At 41.2% G+C, this 20,223-nt stretch overlaps 1 protein-coding gene across 1 annotated transcript in view; it reads left to right on the plus strand.

The window, feature by feature from the left end:
• Positions 1-20,223, plus strand: part of HELZ (helicase with zinc finger) — an 80,854-nt gene that overhangs the window by 57,291 nt on the left and 3,340 nt on the right. Inside the window, exons 22-30 of the mRNA XM_057368892.1 lie at positions 2,539-2,743; positions 6,648-6,699; positions 7,511-7,704; positions 10,020-10,227; positions 11,165-11,241; positions 11,389-11,968; positions 12,354-12,594; positions 13,761-14,265; positions 17,150-17,405. Coding sequence (XP_057224875.1) covers positions 2,539-2,743; positions 6,648-6,699; positions 7,511-7,704; positions 10,020-10,227; positions 11,165-11,241; positions 11,389-11,968; positions 12,354-12,594; positions 13,761-14,265; positions 17,150-17,405 — 2,318 coding nt within the window. The remainder of the gene's footprint in view (positions 1-2,538; positions 2,744-6,647; positions 6,700-7,510; positions 7,705-10,019; positions 10,228-11,164; positions 11,242-11,388; positions 11,969-12,353; positions 12,595-13,760; positions 14,266-17,149; positions 17,406-20,223) is intronic.

Here is a 20,223-nt window from a genome sequence, read left to right on the forward strand (position 1 = left end):
AGATAAACCCTGCAGCTGATTCTCGAAGAGAGGAAACACTGCACTGACTRCATTATTAAAATAAAGCTAAAAATACATGTTAGTTGTTATATCTATGTTGTGTTCTACTTTTCCTGAGCGGTGCTTCTTCTCCTGTATTAAAAGGGGATGTGGTTTTCAAAGATCAGAGTTGAAAAAGCCAAATGGAGCTCAAACCTTTGTTTACTGTATTTATGAAACATAACCTGAATTTCACYGCTTCCCTGCTGGGGCCACATCAGGAGCAGCTGTACATGAAGGCAGTGATCTGCTCCAAATGGCTTCAATCTGATATCTCAGTGACAGAGAAATAATAATTGTGGGTTTAGTTCATTTTTCCCTTTACCTGGCTGGGTTTTTTAGGCTTGGGCTGGTTTATGTAACGAGCTGATGAGAAAGAGCCCCTGTGCCTCCCGAGTGCTCCTTCAAAATATCAGAAATAGGGCGTGCAAAAAATTAATAAAATCAAAATACAGCCTGTCAGCATGGTAAATAAATTACAATGCTGGCAGTTAARGGTTGAGTTTGCATTTTGAAGACCAGCAGCTGTTTATAGGCGTAGAGCTGTTCTAAATTACAAAACTAAAAGATAATTAAGAAACAAGGAGYGCTGAAACTTTATTAAGATGTATCTCGAGCTTTTCCTTTAATACACCATTGTCTTGTTTCGCTGAATAATTGAACATTCACTCTTTGAAAAYAGTGCTGGAGGGGCTCGGGGAGGCTGCTGGGAAGATGGTTCTTTTTTAGTACAACAGGAGTAGAGAAGTCTGAAAGAAGTGACATTTCGTTAGGAAAAACAGACCTCAAAAAAGTTTCGAGTGTACTTGAATTTTATAAATATTCTAATACCTGCCAAAATGAGTCAAGACTGTGATGAGAGTTGTGGAGAGCTTTGTGAAGTGTGCCCAGGGTGATCATTACATTGCTGTGTGCTCCAACTGGACTAGACAGGGCTGTTTTGGCAGACACCCCCCTTAAACTCCCGAGAACTCTCAGATGGAGACAGCAGGATTTTATTCTCTGTTCTTACACCCCAGAACAAGTGTTCCATGTGTGGAGAGACTGCTCRGGGCACTCTGAGCAAAACTGGATGAGTCTCAGTGGATTTGTGGTACTTGGCAGTAGGTTTGGTGACTGAATTGATTAATCAGAGGGAATTCCATCATTAAGGCTTCCCAGTGATGTATTTAATTTTTGGTTTTAAATTCTCACTTAAAACCTTGCAAGATCTATTYGCCTTAGAGCAAAATGCAGAAAAAGGGCCAACTTGCATGCTGAAATTTAAAAGAGCATTTCTTGCCTCTATAAAATCACAACAGAAATGGGCTTTTAGGGAAAACTATTTGAATTCTTARCTACATCAGTAGCATCACAGCATCCTTGCAAGACARATTTTTCTTCTTTYTCAYAAAGTCAGCTACTCAGCAAAATGTGACCCTGCTGTTCAAATCAGCRCACAGCAATCTCTCATTTTACAGGTTTTGGGGAAAGAACAGTGCTTGCTGRTAGGCCAGACCTTATTACTGAGGGGTGAACGAGCAGGAGTTATAGTCAGGCRCACCTTTACTCTTGATATTTTTGAAAGAGACAGCTCAGTCAGGTTTGTTGGGTTTTTTTTAAAGTGACATCTTCAGACCTTATTTAAATATCTTTTAAGCTTCACTTACCTCACCCAAAAAGTTCTTTTGAGGTTAAAAAGGAATCAYAAGTGTAAAGTTTTTGTATAGATCCTGCTGTGGATGTTAACCAAAGAAAAAAGGCTTTTTTTTTTTTTTTATAAAGCAGTAGAAAGACGTGTCATGAGAAAGCAGAAGACAGGGAGGAATGTTCTTTTATGGTTTAAATAATCCCTCCACCCTCTAAAAAGTTGGAAACAGAATTTTCATAAGCAAGTCATGTGTYATCTGATGGTTGTTTGTAGCTCGAAAATACTTCTGGATGTTACAGAAAAATCTGACACGTGATAAAATGTATGGTTTTGTTTGTTTTCCACCAGAGGATCTCAAAGAATCTGTAGAAACTCCCAAATCTTAATCTTCATGTGCCTCTGAAGTGTTTCACTAGAGTGGTTTTGAGGGTGAGCTTTGGTATTTGTTACTCTGAATGATCGGCCTAAATTCAGAGAATGCTCTTGACATCTTCTGGGACTGAGACTCTCTGTAATTCCTGTGACTATTTGAGCTTCAATAAATGCCTGGAATCACACACATTCCAGAAATTTAAGCATTGAGTTCACTTCTTTTGGTTTTCTAGGAAAAAATTCCGAGTTGGAGCTGTCTGTGACATTGATATGAAATGTGGCACCCACCCAGTGCTGGGATCTGGTGCACATGGACAGACCTGTGTGTCCCTTTTAAATGGTTGGGGTGCTGTGGGGTTCAGCTGCAGGGTCAGGTTCAGGTTGGATGGCTTGGTGTGTAAAATGAGCACCCACAAAGAATAAAAGCATCCCACAGATAAATTAAATCTGTTTTAATTCTAACAACACCTCACTCTTTGTAAAAATTGCTTCCATAGGAAATTCTGGGAAAGGTTYATTGCCCTGTGCCACGAGAATGAAAGTCTTCATGGCATCACGTTTGAGCAGATCAAAGCTCAGCTGGAAGCTCTGGAGTTGAAGAAAACCTACGTGTTGAACCCTCTGGCTCCCGAGTTCATCCCCCGAGCCCTGCGGCATCAGCACTCGGCCAACCCCACCAAACAGCAGCAGTCACCTCCAAAGGTAAAGAGTTACTGGGGGTGGCTTCTGTCAGAAACTGAGAGTGGATGTGGAGGAATAACAGGAAAGGTTTATGGAACAAGCTGTTTGTTTTAAAATTGCATCAGTGCAGTCGGATACGAATGCAAATTGCAGAGGGATCATCAGCGTTTCCAAGTGAAAGCTCCAGACTTGTGTGATCATCAGGTTTTTAGCGATGTAATTTGGGGATTTTCAAACCTTGTTTCTTTACTAAAACACACCTTGGCTCACCTGGCAGTGTTGCAGTGACCCTGGTGACCTTCAGCCATGCAACCTCAAGTTTAAAAAAAGCAGATTAAACCYTCTGAGCAAGAGCCACTCCCCATCCTGAGTGGGCTGTGCTCTCACTCTACCCCAAAAAACAACACGTGGATGCAGTGAGAGGAGTAAAAGGAGCCAACAAAATAATAGCCAAAAGGGTTTTGGTTTGGTGTAAAAATCACGTTGAAAATTCAGAGACTTAAGTTATATAAGATAATTTTTGGATGTAATTAAAACTATGTTTTAAACTGGTTTATTGCATAGATTAGCTCAGTGATAATGTCCTTCAGAAAACGAGATTTCATTGGCATCGAGAGGGCAGAGAGGTTAAATTACCTCTGAGTGGTAATTTCATCAGCTCTTTTGAAAATACATAAATTCCTTAGGATGATAAAGAATAACACTAAATTTTAGAGCTTTCTTGGGGGGTGATATATTAGTAATGAATTCCATTTTAATAGTTCTTTGTAGTTTATATCAAAATCATTTGGGTTGTGATTTAATTGAATTGTGTTTAGAGATGGAGCTGAAATGCAGGTTGTCAGCTTTGTGATGAACTCAGTGTACAGGAAGAACTGCACATATTTCCCAAAGCTTTGCGTTTTTCTTCCAGGCTGTATCATTGAAATGAAATTTTTACGACAGGTTTTTTTAATACAAAAAGGAAAGCCTTCCCTTTGGCAGTCCTTCCCAAAAGGGAGCTTGTAAGTGAGAACATTTGGTTTCTTCATCAAGATGCWTTACTTTCTGAAACAAACACCAGATTTCTAAAGCTTCTAGTCRTGTGTCAAAACACTGGGCTTACAGAAAACCAGAAATTACAAAATTCTCTTTAAAAGMCTCTGCTGCACTCTCATTTTTCATGAGTGCTTCAGACTTTTCCTTAATGGTAGAACATAATTATTAATACTTTTTGTTTCCTAAATGAAAAAAAAAAAAAGAATTTTAAAATGCAGGTGTAGTACCTTTAGAAAAAAAAGGGAGTGAGTGTTGGGGAAAGTGAGAGTCTTGTAAGKAGACAGCTCTGTTTATTTTTCTTTAGTTTGTTGGTAAACTAAACCCTTGTGCTGTTCCAACTGCCAGCACTGGATTTTCAGCTTAAGATTTGAAGTGTTTAAACCACCTGTATMATAATTCTAAATCAAATCTTCCCTCTGAGTGCCATTGGCAGGCAGTGAATATGTGCAGCAACAGCAGAGCAGTGAGCAGCTAATAATCAAATGCACTGAGAATATGGCTGGGATCAGGGACACATTTCCCTTTGCTCAAGTTTTAAAAGCAGATGGTTGGTTTTGCTTATTTTAGACATCCTAAGTACAGTTTTTTACATGAAAAATGAAGGATTAAAACTTACTGCTGCTGTATTTTTTGGCAAAAAAAAATAAGAACGGTTTCCAACACCATGTTTTGTGGTGAGTTTGTGGACATTGTGCAGGTCAGGGCTTGTCTTTCCCATGTGGTGAAAAGGGATTTTGTACAAACAGCWCCTCCTTATTCAGCAGAATTGCTTCTGTGTTTATATAGGGGCATAAAAAACCTATTTGCTGTTTAGTTTTTAAAGAAGGAAAAATAATTCAGTCTTGTCTGTCTGGGAGGCAGCACGGAGCTGTGAGGGCACTGCCTGTGTTGGTGGGGCTTGGCTGGGCAGGGAGAGAGCCAGGAACCTTGGAGCTGGATGGGGACAGCCTTTATTGAAGGTGATGATGTGGAAAGGGAAAGTTCCCAGAACTCGCAGCTTCCCTCGGGGTGGTTCACGTACAGTAAATTCAGCTCTGAGTTTACAACTTCCCTGCCTCCCACTCGCTGCCTGCCAGCTTTTGGTCTGGATTCAGGCTCTTAAATCAGGGTGCATCAYCATCCCAGACATCTCCTGCAGCCCAGGAAGAGCATGGGTCTAAATCAATCCCTGGAGAGCTCTCTCTGCTCCTGTTTTTTGGCCAAAGGGGAATGTCCAAGGAATGGTGAGGCTGTCAATGCTCTGCAGCCACCCAGATTTTGGTCTTGCCTTCCTCTGAGTGCCTTAGGAAATGGGAATTTTTATATTCAAAGGTGGAGCGAGTTTTTAGAGGAAACTGAGTGTGTTTGTGCTCCAGGGTTGTCAATCACCAGCAATTCCAGGGTAGGTTTAGGTGTTTTGGAGATGAACTATGGTGTGAAAATTGAGAAATGGTGACAATTAAGTTAATAACAGACTATTATAAAATGATTGGGCCATCAAAACTATGGAGAGAAAAAGACAAAAGAAAGGCAGAGACTTCCTTCCCCAGTTTCCAGGTGGCCTCAGTTGACTTTTATTTACTTTACTTTATTGACTTTATGCTGCAGCTCCCATTGAACAGGACAGCTCCTCTTACAAAATTACCTAATTATTTTCTTCAAACTTATATAATTATTTTCTTCAAACTTAAGTAATTATTTACTATTTCAGCTTAGAAATATGGTACCTGTAAAACACAGGTCTGCTAGGTTAGAACAGAGGTTTGTCAGACTTTGTGCAAGCAGCTTGAGTGGCAGTGTAACAAATCCAGAAATGCTCTGTGCTGTCCATGAGTGATTAAGGCTGCAGCTCCTCTACGTTTTTAGATTGAATCTTTCTCTGTTGAATAAACAGGCTGCCCTTGTTTAAGTGCTGCAATGAAAAGCACTTATTATTTTATTTTTCCATAATTCATTTTTCAAATGAGAGGAAAATTTGGAGACCAGTTCTTTAATCTGGTTTATGCATGAGTCAACATTGTCAAACAACCTGTCTTTGTACCCTGACTAATTTGCTCAGACTGCTGGAAAACTGCCTAGACTTATCTCCTGGGCAAGAAARGTTTTGCAGCATCAAAGCGTTTTTAGATTTATTTTAAATTTGTGAGCGTACTTAGGTCCAGATTAAGTAAAATATTTCTGTGCTGCAAAGGGCCTGAGAGCGTATTGGCAATGGGATATGTGCTCACAGTTTATGAATATTAACTAATTAGTTGAAGCTGCAAACTGATGAGGAAGCAGCAGGGATAAGTCAGGTCTGTTAAAATCCTTTTCTAATGTACAATTCACCAAGGAAAAGCAGTTTCCCAGAGCACTGTGGTTCTTTCCTGTCCTGAATTGGACTTTTGGGGAGCACTCAGAGAGGGGTGACAGCCCAGAGTTGATAAAGGAGATGGGGCTGGGTRGGCAGCTGAGTAAAACTGGGGAAAGCTCCTCTGTCTGCAGTGTCCTTGAGCTGGAACCTGRAGCAGAAAATGGATCATTGTTCCACTAAAACTGCCATGCAGGGGAATCTGAGGGTTACATTGGTACTGGATGCTGCTTCTGAAAGATGGGGGACAGAGGGAAATARAATGTGAGAAAAGGAACTCAAAGTATTTGCTGTAATACCTTGAATTTCAAAACAGGCCTTGGGAGAGAATTCTCCCTGAGGGAGCCCCAGTGACCCMCTGGTTAATTGAATTAGTGGTGTTTTGTGTCCAGCTTTGTGAATTCACAGTCAGGTGATGGTTGAAAGTGTAAGAACAGCTGTTGGGCTGACTCCTTTCCAACTCTGTTTTATGTTTAATTATCATGTTCACTTGAAATAAAAAGCTCTGGTTTGTGTCARAATACAAAAATCACCWTTWTTKTTTTTTTTCCTTTAAAGGGCAAGGTCCATCACCATAACCAGAATGACCATTTCCCACCTGATGGAATTGGTGAGTGCCTGTGCTGCTCCTGGGGGTTCCTGAGCTCAGTGGAGCTGACAGTCATTTCACATCCATTGAGTTTCTGGTCTCTTCTCAGTTTGGAAGCCATTTACCTGTTGTGTGCATGAGGGAACCAGATCACAGCCTGTTAAGTGGATGTTTGGTATTTCCCAGGCTCTCCCTTTACGGGTGTTGTGTGCACTGACTTAACACAAACACAGTTTTTGGTTTCTGAAAAATGGCTGTGTTTGAAATTCATCCTGTGCAGCCCCATACCAGGCTGTTTGCACTAAAAGGGTTTGGACATTTCAYTGCATGCTCTGTTTTCTGAGCTACTTTGAAGTTAAATTGTGCTGTCATGTATCCAGATATTGCTGATCATACCTTCGCAAGGTAGCATGCAACAGCTGAATAATTTTGTTATTAATTTGAAAAAGCATTAATTTAGAGCTTGTCTTCYCTGCTAAAGGAAGGAGGGTTATTCTAGTTTTTGATGCAGTGCTTACCAGCCACTCTGATTGTCAGCATATTTAATTGGTTTGGGACATTCTTTCATTAATGCACTTAGCAGCTACCTGTTTCTCTGTATCTGAACTCGTATTTTCTGCCTCTTCAAATTTTGGAAATGGAATACAGGATTTGATTAATGCTTTCTCTGGGTGTAGCAGACCTATGCTGGTAGAGAGTTGCACACATACTTGATAAAGATAGATGCTGTTAGGATGAAAAAAACAAAGATACAGTCGTTTTCGTGTTCTTTTTGTGTATATATCTTCTTTTTTGGTATGTATATATCTTTTGTTTTTATCTTTATTTTCAGTTCAGCCCAATCCTTCTGTTCTAATTGGAAATCCTATCCGAGCATATACTCCTCCCCCTCCTCCTCTGGGACCTCACCCCAATCTGGGGAAATCTCCAAGTCCTGTTCAAAGGATAGATCCACACACTGGGACAAGTATTCTCTATGTACCTGCTGTCTATGGAGGAAATATGGTCATGTCTGTGCCTTTGCCTGTAAGAATTCATTTTCTGTTTCTCCCCCYTCCTCACCTCAGTTATTGTGTGCACAAAAATGTGTGACAAAATCAGACAGTGCATTTTTTTGTAGTTTTTTCAGCACTCCAAATCTGTGGGCTTTGCTGGYTTTAGGAGTGGCAGTGCAGGCGACCACCAGAAATAAAGAGCTGAAATCTTTGCTCCCCCAAATAACCCCAGGCAGGCTAAAAGCAATTTCATGTTCGTGTAATTTGGTGGATTTTAGGCACACAGGTGGAATCTGTCTCATCTGCCTCTGAATTATTTGCCTGGTTCAGTTTTTAATCATTGGAGAGACCTCAGTGATTCACACYGAGTTTGTTTCTCTTTATTGGCTTCACACGGTCTAAATGACAACTTTTGGATGTCTGCAGTGCAAGGTGTCTGAAGTGAAGTGATAAGAAAAATAAGCATAATGGGATGTTTTTCCTTCCAGAGCCTCAGAGTGAACCAGTTTCCTCTCCAATCCCTTTCCTTAATGACATTTGGGAACAGAATGAAGATCTCTGATCAGGTCTTTTAGGCTACATTCATGCATGGAATTTTGGATTACAAATCAAACCGTGCCACCAAAATTTACACAGATTAAAGAAGCAGCCTCTGCTTYATTTTTACCCTTCACAGTCCCATATTCCAGAGGGAAAATGCAAGGGAACAACAAAGGCTGCAGAAGCTTTTGGAGTAACACAGCTCCTGAAGAATGTGGCAAGGATGTGGAATCCACACATGCAGATGTGTTTAATTCCATTCATAATGCCAAATGTTGAAATTCAGCTAATTTGGATGCTTTTTTTCAATAATTACAAGTCCTCTGTTGTAATGTGGGTTATGGATGCTGAACAGGGGACTTGCTGCAGTTTCACTTTGGTGTCTTAGATCAGCTGGAAGCTGTAAATTGGTTTCCTTTGCTAGGCCAAGGAATTTTCCTTTTTCCAGGCTTACTAGAAATCTGCATTTGATGGATAAATTTAAATGCAATGAGAAGGCCAGCAGCTGTATCTTTGTCATGCTTGCTCACATTATATTTATATCAAACCAAGGTAATTTAAAAAGCTCTGTCTTATTGTTCCAAGGTTAATATATTTTTTATGTGTTTCCAATCAAAAGAAATGTATTAAAAATAAGTATTTTGAACTCACCTTCCCTGAGGATGGATTTTTAAATAATTAAGTGGGAAGGCTGAGGTACTAATGAGACAGCTACTTTTGAAAAGAAGCTTGGAGGTGATTTGGGGTTGTACAGATGCAACAGTAGCCTAAAGCTGAAGTTCAAAGTGCACATTTCAAGGGCAAATAGTAATTTAAAAAAAGAATTGGATGAAAGTCATTACACTTGAAACAAGTAGGGACTGAAGTAAAATGTGTTTGTGCTCATGGAGGATAAAATGATGTCTTTGTTTAATGCAGTTCCCACACCCAAGGTAGGAGCTGGAGGAGGTTGGCTGCTGCCATCACTAAAGGATGCTCTGGCAGCCTCAGTGTTGGGATGTTCATGTATTTCCCTTCTTTTAGTAAATTCCCTGCAGGGTGAGATTGAACTAATTTGATGCAGAGCTGTCTTCCTTAGCATTCCTTTTAGGAATAAAATTGAAACCCTTGTAGAAAATCCTGACTCTCTTTACTGCCCTTCAGGAGGTGGATTTKCCTTTGGCTCTGCAGTACCTGTGCCATKWMMRRMMMYYYKGRRKKKYMMYYCTGTCACTCCTCACCTGTGGGCACTCTGGGGTGTCCCAATAGTCCTGGAAACCTAATTGAGTGTCTGTGGGTGCAGAGGGGGCACAAAATCACAGCCCTGGGTCACAAAAATCACAGCTGCAAGGTCCCCCAGCTTTGACGCTTCTCTCTCTATGCCCACTCCAAGCCACAGCCCAATGTCTTGTAGCTACCAGGAGAAAGGGCTTGGTATTTGCTTGAACTTCACTCATTTCTGTTTAATTAGAGAAGAGATCAATCTAAAGTTTATTAAATTACAATTTATCCATCGTCTCTTCTCACTGAACTTTTGAAACCACTGAAACAAGAATGGGTTTTGATACAAATTTTTTTGCCTGGGGTYCTCTTTGAAAATCTCTGCCCCTTGTTTTGCCTGCCCTTAGAGCTCTCCCTTTTCCAGCACCAGCTGTAGTTGTGTGTAAGTGTGTCAGGTCATCTGATGCATGAAAAACCCTTGTCACTGACCTAATATCAGCGTGCTTGTTCTCACCGCCTTTAATTTTACCTTAACACACCGCATCTCTCTCTTTTTCCTTTTTTTTTATTTTTTTTTTCTGTTATTCTTTTTTTTTCCCCACGCAGGTACCATGGACGGGGTATCAGGGTAGGTTTGCAGTCGACCCTCGACTCATTACTCACCAAGCAGCTATGGCATATAACATGAACCTGTTACAGGCACATGGGCGAGGGTCTCCGATCCCGTATGGCCTGGGSCACCACTCTCCTGTTAGCATAGGACAGCAGCAGCTCCCACACCAGGACAAGGAGCAGCACGAACAAACCCGCAATGGTTAGTGCTTGGCATGCCACTGCAGCCTGTTTGGAGCTCAAACTGGGTGTTGGGGAAAGGATTTCCTTCCTCCATCYCTTCCATCTTCATCCGTTCCTCCCTCATCTAGGGATGCACAGATTGGGGAAATAACCTGTGGTGTGACAAATATAATAACTGAGATCTTGTGAGGTTCAGAAGGAATGGGACTTTGGGAAGGGGTGTTGAGTGTATGAGATTCAGAAGGAATGGGACTTTATGAATTGATGTTGAGTGTATGAGATTCAGAAGGAATGGGACTTTGCACGGGGTGTTGAGGGTATGAGATTCAGAAGGAATGGGACTTTGGGAGGGGTGATGAAGGTTTGAGATTCAGAAGGAATGGGACTTTGGGAAGGGTGATGAAGGTTTGAGATTCAGAAGGAATGGGACTTTGGGAAGGGTGATGAAGATTTGAGATTCAGAAGGAATGGGACTTTGGAAGGGGCGTTGAGGGTATGAGATTCAGAAGGATTGGGACTTTGGGAATTGATGTTGAGTGTATGAGATTCAGAAGGAATGGGACTGCACGGGGTGTTGAGGGTATGAGATTCAGAAGGAATAGGACTTTGGGAAGGGTGATGAAGGTTTGAGATTCAGAAAGAATAGGACTTTGGGAGGGGTGATGAAGGTTTGAGATTCAGAAGGAATGGGACTTTGCACGGGGTGTTGAGGGTATAATTGCCCCATCCCTTCTGCACTACCGCTGATGTTCTTTGCAATTAAGTTGGAAGAACTGCTTAGTGATGATTAATGAACAAAGTGTAGAGATTAAAGAGAAAGTGTTATTTAGGTAAATGATACTTAATGTCTGTGATGCTGTAAATGCCGTATTAATTAGTCAATTTTCCTGTGGGGGGAAAAAAAGCCCTAAATATTTTTTTCTGTTGAAACGAAATAATCTTGTAAATGTTTTTAGGTAAAAGTGAAAACACTGCTGGACCTGAAATCAATAAAATTCGAACACCTGAGAAGAAACCTATGGAATCCAAGCAGGTGGGTTTCTGGTTTGTTTTGTTGGTTTGTTTGTGGGGGATTTGGGTATTGTTTGTTTCTTCATACTCTCTGTTAATGAATTTAGTCATTACTAAAACTTTTTTTTTGTAATACGAGTTTTCCAAACCTTTTATTCCCCTTCTGCAGGTCGATTTAGAAGCAAATCCTCAGCAGAGAAGCCCCGAGTCCCGTTGCAGTGCCGGTTACCCCAATGCAAAATTCCACCGCAAAGACAACCCCAACCCCAGGCAGCTGAACCTGCACCTGACCCCTCCCCACTCCCAGTTTGCAGTTCCCACCCGCCACTTCCAGCACCTGGCCCAGCTCCCGAGGCAGCCCTACCCTCTGCAGCAACAGCAGCAACAGCAGCAAAACCTTTTAAACCAACAGCAAAATCACTTGCCTGAGCAGCCCAACCAAATGGCAGCCCAGCAGAGCCAGGTAGTTCAGCAGCATAATCACTTGAACCAGCAGCCTCCGCCACCTTCGCAGCTTTCCCCTGCTTACCCAGCAGGYCCCAGCCAGTCCTTTTTTAATAATCCCATTCCCCACCGACCGCATTCTCCTGCTGTAGATGCTGTGATTTCAGAACAACACCCCCCACCTCTGTTACAAGAAGTCAATAATCCTTTGAGGCCTATTGCACAGCACAACCCAGTTCTGCCAACCCACTTGAACAACTTCATTGAAGAGAATCCATCAGGAATGCCCTTAGGGGACACTTTAGGTAGGTGACTTTTCTTTATTTAAATTCGCTGTGTGCAATTATAACTACATTGAAGTGAAAATGAAGGAGGTATTTACCTTTTTCAGGCATATTGCTCTGAATTGGGTCATTGTTGGGTTAGTTTCCATAAGTAATGTCATTGAGCATAATTTGCTGCTTGAGGCATGTTTGAATATTCAGCACTTTATTAGAAGATTCATGTTTATATGATTTTCCATATGATTTAAATAACCAGGTTATGCACTGCAATGCAGTTGGTGTATAATAGACCCTGGAATAAATTGTATAAAAAAAGTATTCTTTTTTTCTTTTTTATTTTTTTCTGACATAAAAATCTTTACAAAGGGGCATTAGATAAAATTTTTTTTTAAAACTATTTTTATAGATCGTATGCATGGAAATGTAGCTTTGGAAACAATAAGGCAGCAACAACAAGCCAGGTTACAGCAATGGAATGAACATAATGCCTATCTCAGTCAAGGCACTATTCCATATCAACACCATCACCATCCTCATCTACCACATCTTCCTCAGCAACCAATTGGATTACATCAACAGCAGCAAGTTAGGGCAAACTGGAAACTTGCCAGTAATACAGAAGATGAAACAGAGGCAACATATTCAAGGTATTTGTTTACTGAGTCATCAGAGCTTGTGTAACATTGAGCAGTGGGCACCTATCTGTAACACTGTGATCGAGTGCAAGGCACTTAAGGGTATTGCTTTTTGCTGCTGTTATTATGAAGGGTTCAAATAGTTGGCAGGCTGACTTACAACTATGCTTTTATTATGTGTTATGCTTTATTCTGTTAGTATATTGGGTAGTAAAGGTGTAGTGGAAAAATATTTTTATGGAGCTTTTYGGTGCTGTATTTATGGAATAAGGAATGGATAGAGAGTAACAACCTTGTGTTTTCATGAAAGAGGTGTCTGAGTGTAGTTAAGGCCTATTTAAGTTGTAAATTCTTCAATATGAAGCAGCAGTCTGAGATTTGTGTGCTTGAAAAGAACCAAACCAGCCCCTCCCCAAACACTGCTCCCCGATGAAAATGAAACTTGTTTTCCTTTTCCAAAAGCCATTGCTTTTAAAAGCAGATTTAAAAAAAAAAAMCAACTTATATTTGAGATGGAGCTTTAGGGGGCAAGAAAGGAAGCTGTTGGACATSAACAGAAAAATGGTTCCAGTGGTCATCAACTTTAATCATGTGTATTGTAAAGGCTGGATTTTTAAATTGCCTCTGTCTACTGTCATCTCCCACTATGCTTTCTTTTCCATCGGGTTTGTGATAGCCATGGTAAAGCATCTAAATGCCCTCTTAGCTGACTCTTTGAAGTGCTGAATTGAATATTCTTGACCTTTGGAAGAGTTTTGGAAGTTTATTGTGCAAGCGAGGGGAGTCCCTGATTGTTCTGGCTTTTACCTTGAAAGGGATTAAAATTTTCTTTAACTATGTGAACTTTTTACTTTGTGTAGTAAAGCAGGAAATCCTTACCTTTAGTTGTCTCTTAAGAGATAACAAAAAATTGATTCTTCTGACTGAAAAGGAAATCTCAAGAGTTATTAAAACTTTGAGATGATTCAGGTGGGTATTCCATCCAATTAATCCTCTTGTGCCTAATTTCTGATTGCTCAGTCACATCCTTTGAAGTTAGGGTCAGCAAGTGCAAAGACGAGAATATTTAAATTCAGTATTCTGTGCTCTCTGAGTTTTCTCCACCTCAAAAAAGAGCGAGATTTCAGCAAAATTTTTTTTTTCCCTCTTTTCTTGATCCGTGTATTCTGTCAATGCAGATTCCAGGACTTGCTCCGAGAGCTGTCACACCGCGATCCGAGCGAGAGCCGGGACGTAGGCGAAATGCCACCCCCCCAGTCCAGACTGTTGCAATACAGACAAGTGCAGCCCCGGAGCCCACCAGCACTCCCTTCTCCTTCCTGCAACTCCAACCACTTCCCCAACTTCACTGACAACAGCAGAGACATTGAACTGCCCACTAACCCAGCATTTCAGCAGCATTTACCCCAAATGTACAACCCCCCTTTCTCCATGCCATCCGAACACATAACCCCGTCACCCTTGAAATACCTGCAACCTGATGGATCCTGGACTTACGCTAACCTCCAGCAGAATCACCTCCTGGGGCAGGGCTTTCACTATGGAATACCTCCACTGCCCCACAGGTCGCAGCAGAGCCCTTTTATACAAATCCAGAACCATCAGCACGCAGTCGGTCAGGAGCCATTTCATCCACTCGCATCTCGAGCAGTTTCTGCTTCTTCGCTCCACAGCTTAGAAGAGGTGGGTGTTCTCATCTGCTGGGTGCTTGGCCTGTCGTTTTAGCATCAAATTGTGTTGTGAAGTGGTTGTGAGTACAGAACACCTCACACTGGGAATTTCTTCGAGGCTGGATTGTTCCCTGTGTCTGTGCTGCTCACCCTGAGCAGCTCYGTGGTTCTCCTCGCTGCTGGAGTAACTTTTCCTCTGCTAAATGGGAAGCCTTGGCTTTGGGAATGTTACTTGGGGTTTTCTTGCAGTTGTTGCTCTGTGTTTGTGTGTCATTTATGTGCAGTGAAAATCACCCCCAGCTCAGGTGGGAGCTCAGGAGAGGAGACTGAGGGCAGTCAGCTGGAATGACCCAGCCAGCAGTGTGGAGCTGGGAATGTGGCTGAGTTTTACTCCCAGAGCTGTCCAATTGTCCCACCACGGCAAAAAACCTGATTTCACAAATCCCACCCTGTCTGCACTCCTTGGATACAAAGCCATCCTGTGTCTTTTTGGAAATCAGGGAATGCAGCTGTGCTGCCTGCAGCACAAACCCTGCCACAGCTGGCTCTGTCCCTCTGTCCCTCTGTCCCTCTGTCCCTCTGTCCCTCTGTCCCTCTGTCCCTCTCCACCTCCTCTTGTCCTGGGCTCTAATGGGGTTTGTTATGGGATGCAGACTGTGCCAGCACACTCAGCTAGGACAGGTCACGTTTTGAACAGAGTTTTAATCCCTGTTGGAAACTGGAGTGCTGAGGAGTGTGTGATGTGTAAACATGGAGTATCCTGGAGCCAGGTTGCATTCCAGGAATGTGAGGATTAATATTCTCACTGAGTGCACTTCATCCAATATTTGTAGATAAGTGGCTTGATCTGTGATGCATTTCTGTTCAGGTTTTTGCAGGGAGGGAGCCCTGCTCATCGCTGTCTCACACAATACGTATTTAATTTGTCTTTCAGCTTCTGGAAACAGAAAATATTTAGTTTATGAGTCTGAGAAAAAGAACTAAAATTGAATTTCAATGCATTTTACAAATTTCTGTCTTACACAGATCCAGAGAGGTTAATGGAGTCCTCAGGTCCAGCCAGAGCTGTAGTAAGGTTTGGRTTTACAGACATTTAGAAATTTGGTGTCTCAGTCCATTAAATCATAGCACCCTGTATAAGATGTAATACTTTGTGACAACAGTTAATGCTGTCAGTACAGCGGGACGTGGGAACAATGGCTTTTCAGCAGTAATAAACCAATAAATATTCCTATAGAGCTTGTGACAGCTCCTGCTATCTGAAGACAAATAGAGTGAGCCTTTATGTAATTAGTGCAAATTCGGTTTCGTTTTTATTTCTTCTTCCTTTCAAAATATGTGACAGAAATGCCAAATGCAGTCAGAATGTTACAAGACAGAGACTTGCTTAGAAACTTTCCAAAACTGCTGGTCCAGTTTGCACAGAGTTTGTCCAGAATGCATTTTGAGAAATCAAAAAGTGGTTTTTAGGTGTATTTTTAACAGACATCCCTCAGACAGGGTGTTTGTCAGGGTGGATTTCTTGACTCTTGCTATCCTTACTAAACTGTTTCCTCAATCACTATTTATAAAGCTGTTAATTGACTTGATACTTGAAAGCTTTTGCATGTGTTTAGTCAAACCAGATCTGAACTGCACATCAAAGGGAATACTGGAGTTATTCTGTCTGGTTCTGTACTTGCAAGTGTCCAGAACTTTGATAAATTCCTGATTGCTTACCAAAATAGCCCTTTGAAACTCAAGAAATGTATACTTTTTGGGTTGATTTGGGCAGTAATTTATGAGTTTGTTTGTTTGTTTGTTTGTTGTTGAAGAATTTCCTTAGGGGAGTGGATTGTCAGGATATTCAAGTGTTGATCTCTTGGTTGTGGTGACTGAAATAAGATACAACAGTTTCCTTCTGTGCACTTTCCCCCCCCCCCTTTTTTTTTTTTGTAGATGATATAATAACAATATTGGGGCTTTTCCAGCAAGTTATTTGATGTTTGTTTAGGTAATTTCTTAGGATATTTCATTAGGTTGGGTTTTTTTTTCCCTTTACCAAGTCTAGATTTACCTGTATACTGGTTTACTGGTATATACTTTTCTGTTACTGGTGCTCGTTAGTCAGTGCAGACAGAAGCAAACACTGTATTTATTTTTAAAAATAAACTGCAACACAACAGACTTGCTTTGAATCTTGAGCAAGCTTGGAGAACCCTTAAATCTGAACCCTTGAAGCCCACAGGTTAATTAATGGAGCTCCTGCCATTTTCATCTCCATGATCTACGAGGTTTATGGAAGCAAGTCATTTCTGTGCTTTCAGATAAAATCCTCTGCATTATTTCTCCCGAGGGTACTCGCCTCTCCAGAGCATTTTGTGTGTACAAAATTCAGTGTACAAATGCATCCTGCTTCCCCAGATCCTGCTGTACAACTCACTCATTTATCCTTTGGAAAAGGAAAAGCCGTTTTTTTTCCTGACTCCATTGTAAGAACATTTTTTTCCTCCTGCTCTCGTGTGTTTCTCTGCTTCCTTTGCATCGTCTGGAAATGCTGGGTATCTTCCTCCTCAGTGTGATCCACCACCCACGTGGGAGTGTGAGATGTAAAGGTTGATGAGAATTAAAAAATTTCAGTTGATGTTCTTTGCGCTTCCTGTAAAATTCTCTATTTTGTGTGATCAAAACACATTCTCAGTGACTGCAGTGTACAACATATGACTTGAAATGTATTTAGGTTTTTTTTTATAAATGCAAAGGACTATTATTTTGGGTAAAAAAAATTCCTATTTCAGGGACAAAATTGGGTGGGGAAATGGTGTTTGATACATTCAGGTGAATGAGAAATGAATGAAAAATGAATGAAAAAGAGCAAAATGATATTTTATTGTTGTTTTTTTTTTTCTTGTTCACAGTATGAACCAAGAGGACCAGGCAGGCCGTTGTACCAAAGAAGAATTTCCTCTAGTTCAGTCCAGGCTTGTTCTGAAGAATTAAGCACTCCTCAAGACAGTCTTGGTCAGTGTAAAGAGCTTCAGGACCACAGTAACCAGTCATCATTCAACTACTCCTCCCCTGAGCTGTGGGTGAACTCCTCRTCCTCCTCTGCCCCCTACCCAAACATTCCATGCAATGGAGCCAGCAGAGCCGTTCCCCCTCGGGAGCTCTTAGGTGGGTACAAAGCTCWGGGAAAGTCTTGCCTGTGGTTTCCTTCCCACCCAGGGTTTTTTACCAGTTCTTCACTTCCCCAAACCAATTTAAGCAGAGATTTTTGAAATATTTGCTGTTTCAGAAGTTACAGGTGTGCTTGGAATAATCCAATTTCTTCTTAACATCCTGTCTTCATCTAAAAAAGCAATGCTGCTTCTTGGTGTTCTCCAAAAGCTCCAGCAAACCCAGGGATTCTCTTACAGAGGCTTCGAGTGCAGCTGAGTTTGTGCTGAAGGGAGCTGAGGTGACTGCTGGGATTTATTTGCAAGACAGATGATTTGTTTCCAGAACCTGTGATATTTTGTGTTGGTATTACAGGCTGGGGGAGCAGCACATAAACTGAATTAGGGCTCTCAGCGTTTCTCTAGTAAATTCTGGTACTTCATCAAAGGAGTGACGAGTTTAAATTCTCTCTCACTGTGCAAGAATCTCAGTGGAATGTGGCTTCCCTGGTGGTAGCAGCAGTGCTGATTGATTGAGCAGACAGAAACTAAATTAACTTCTCAGAAATGGGAAAAAAGCTGCAAGGAGAGAGCTGGAGCAGTGCAACTACTCTTCTCCTGTTCACCCTATTTCTTGTGTTTGTGAAAAACAAAATTACCAGGATAGCACAGTTTCTTCCCTGTGATTTTGTTTTAAGAATCTCCAATGGTAATTTAAAAACAAAATTAACAAAAATGCAAGTGGTATTCCAGTGTGGATATTAAAACCAGTTAATAATGTGAAAAAATATTTATAAGCTGGTTTTATTGGCCTTTAAAGATTTGATTGCTTTTCGCCAAACTTTATAAACCTAAAACATCTTGTAATTTCGTAGTAATTGTGAAGCAGGAAYGTGCAGTGTAGAATGAATGAAAAATGCTTTTTATATCAGTGACAGCACTCAAGAATTAAATTCCTAATGTGCCTTTTAATTTCCAAAATGTGAAAACGTTATTTTGCAAACCCATATTTATGGCAGCATCTTTCATGCKAAGTTCAAAGCTTCAAGCTCAGGGCACCTCCTTCAATCTATTTCTGTTTTTACTGAAAATCAAGGAGCTGAATGCACAGCATTATGTGTCATTCATCACTGAATTGCTCACAGAGAGTTGCTCTCCAAACTCCGTGGTTATCCAAGAGGAGCTCAGGAACTCTGGCACATTTAGGATCAGCCATTCCCACATTTCTTTGCTTTAATGGAAARCTTGAGACCTTTTTTGTGAGTACAGTCCTCACAGGACAGATGGGGGTGTAAAAAGTACCACATTTGCTGTCAGATACTAAATTCTAAGTAGAAATATCAAGTTCTGATTGTAACTGCACTTCCAATGAAATATTTTTTATTGTAGTTGAGTGTGGTTTCTATTTTGTCAATAGATGTATGTGAAACAGAGCCCTGGATCTAATGGTTCATGCAAACACATCTCCATTTTCTGGCTGCTGTGCCTTTCCACATTTACAGCTCACTGCCTGGGATCATATTTACAGCCCAAATGTGTTTTCTGCAGCTAAGGGTTAATGACCAGTAACTGCAGTATTCTCGTTCCTGTTGGATTTATCCATGAAATAAAACCCCGTGGGAATGAGATGCTGTGCAAGTCCTGTGCTTGCATTTGCTTCTTGAGAGGGAGTGACCCTGATTCCAAATTCTTCAAGGGCTGATCTCTGCTGTGCATCAGGAGTGGCACCACTTGGGTCAGGATGGATTTATGGAGCACAGGCAGAGCTGCTGTCAATTGYTCAGGGTCGTTCTATGCAGGCACTTCCTAAAATTGCAATTTGAGAGCTTGATACGCATTGCTTTTTCTGTTGGTAGAAAGGAAATGATTTAAGTTCTTAGTCAAGATGTGTATTTCAAATTTTTCCTTCTGTTAGACACCTCTACCACACACCGCTTTCACCTCTGGCCCTGCTTGTCATTACTTGTCTTCTCCTGAGTGCTGTGGTTATTTTGGGGAGTTTTTTTGCTCGTGTTCTGGGTTGTTTGCTTTTTGTTGAATCATAGCAACCCTAGCAAAATTGCTTTGCTGTGTTCTTTCCATACCCATTCTTCTACGGGTTGGTTTTGGGGTGGGGTTTTTTTCTTCTTTTTTTTTTTTTTGTTTTTTTTGAGTGCTCTATAAAAAGCAGAAGCCTGTGTGTGACCCTCTCAGTGAGAAACTTTACCTTCTGTTTTTCTACTTTTGCACTCATTTGGTGGTACATTTTTGCATGTGCACTTTAAAAAGAACACTGCATGATTAAAGACTGAAATAATGACAGAATTAATCTGTTGCCCAGTTCCTGGGCTGCTGCAGATGGAACACAGAGCTGTGTTTCAGTGTAGTGTCTCTCGAGCTGTGCAAGACAGCAGAATTCTCCAGACTGAAGTCAGGCACCTCATTAGGATGCAGGAAATTCACTTGAAAGCAGTTTTATACCTATGGTTTAAAGCACCATTTTTCCTGATAGTTACAGGAGTTGTTCAATGTGGAGCAAGAACATATCAATTAGCAGCAATGCATTCAGCCCAAAATACCAATAATTACTTGGTTGGCATTCAGGACTCTGAATTGCTGTTGGAGAATGAATTATATATGGTGCTGTAAATTTTAATTTTAGCCTATTAAGCTGTAAAGCAAGAAGAATGAAATACTYTTTGTGCTGTCTCAGTGGATAAAGTGCTTAAATTAGAGTCGATCCCATTCGGGAGCAGCTTCCCCTCGGTGCAGCCACAGGATCTGCTGGGTGGAATTGTGGGTTTGGGGTTCCAGCTGGAGGGTGCAGACACAGGGAGGATGGGTTCAGGGATGTGAGA

Source organism: Malurus melanocephalus, unplaced genomic scaffold, assembly GCF_030028575.1.
Source record: "Malurus melanocephalus ecotype Western Australia unplaced genomic scaffold, MMel_1.1 scaffold_98, whole genome shotgun sequence".
NCBI classification, from domain to species: Eukaryota; Metazoa; Chordata; class Aves; order Passeriformes; family Maluridae; genus Malurus; species Malurus melanocephalus.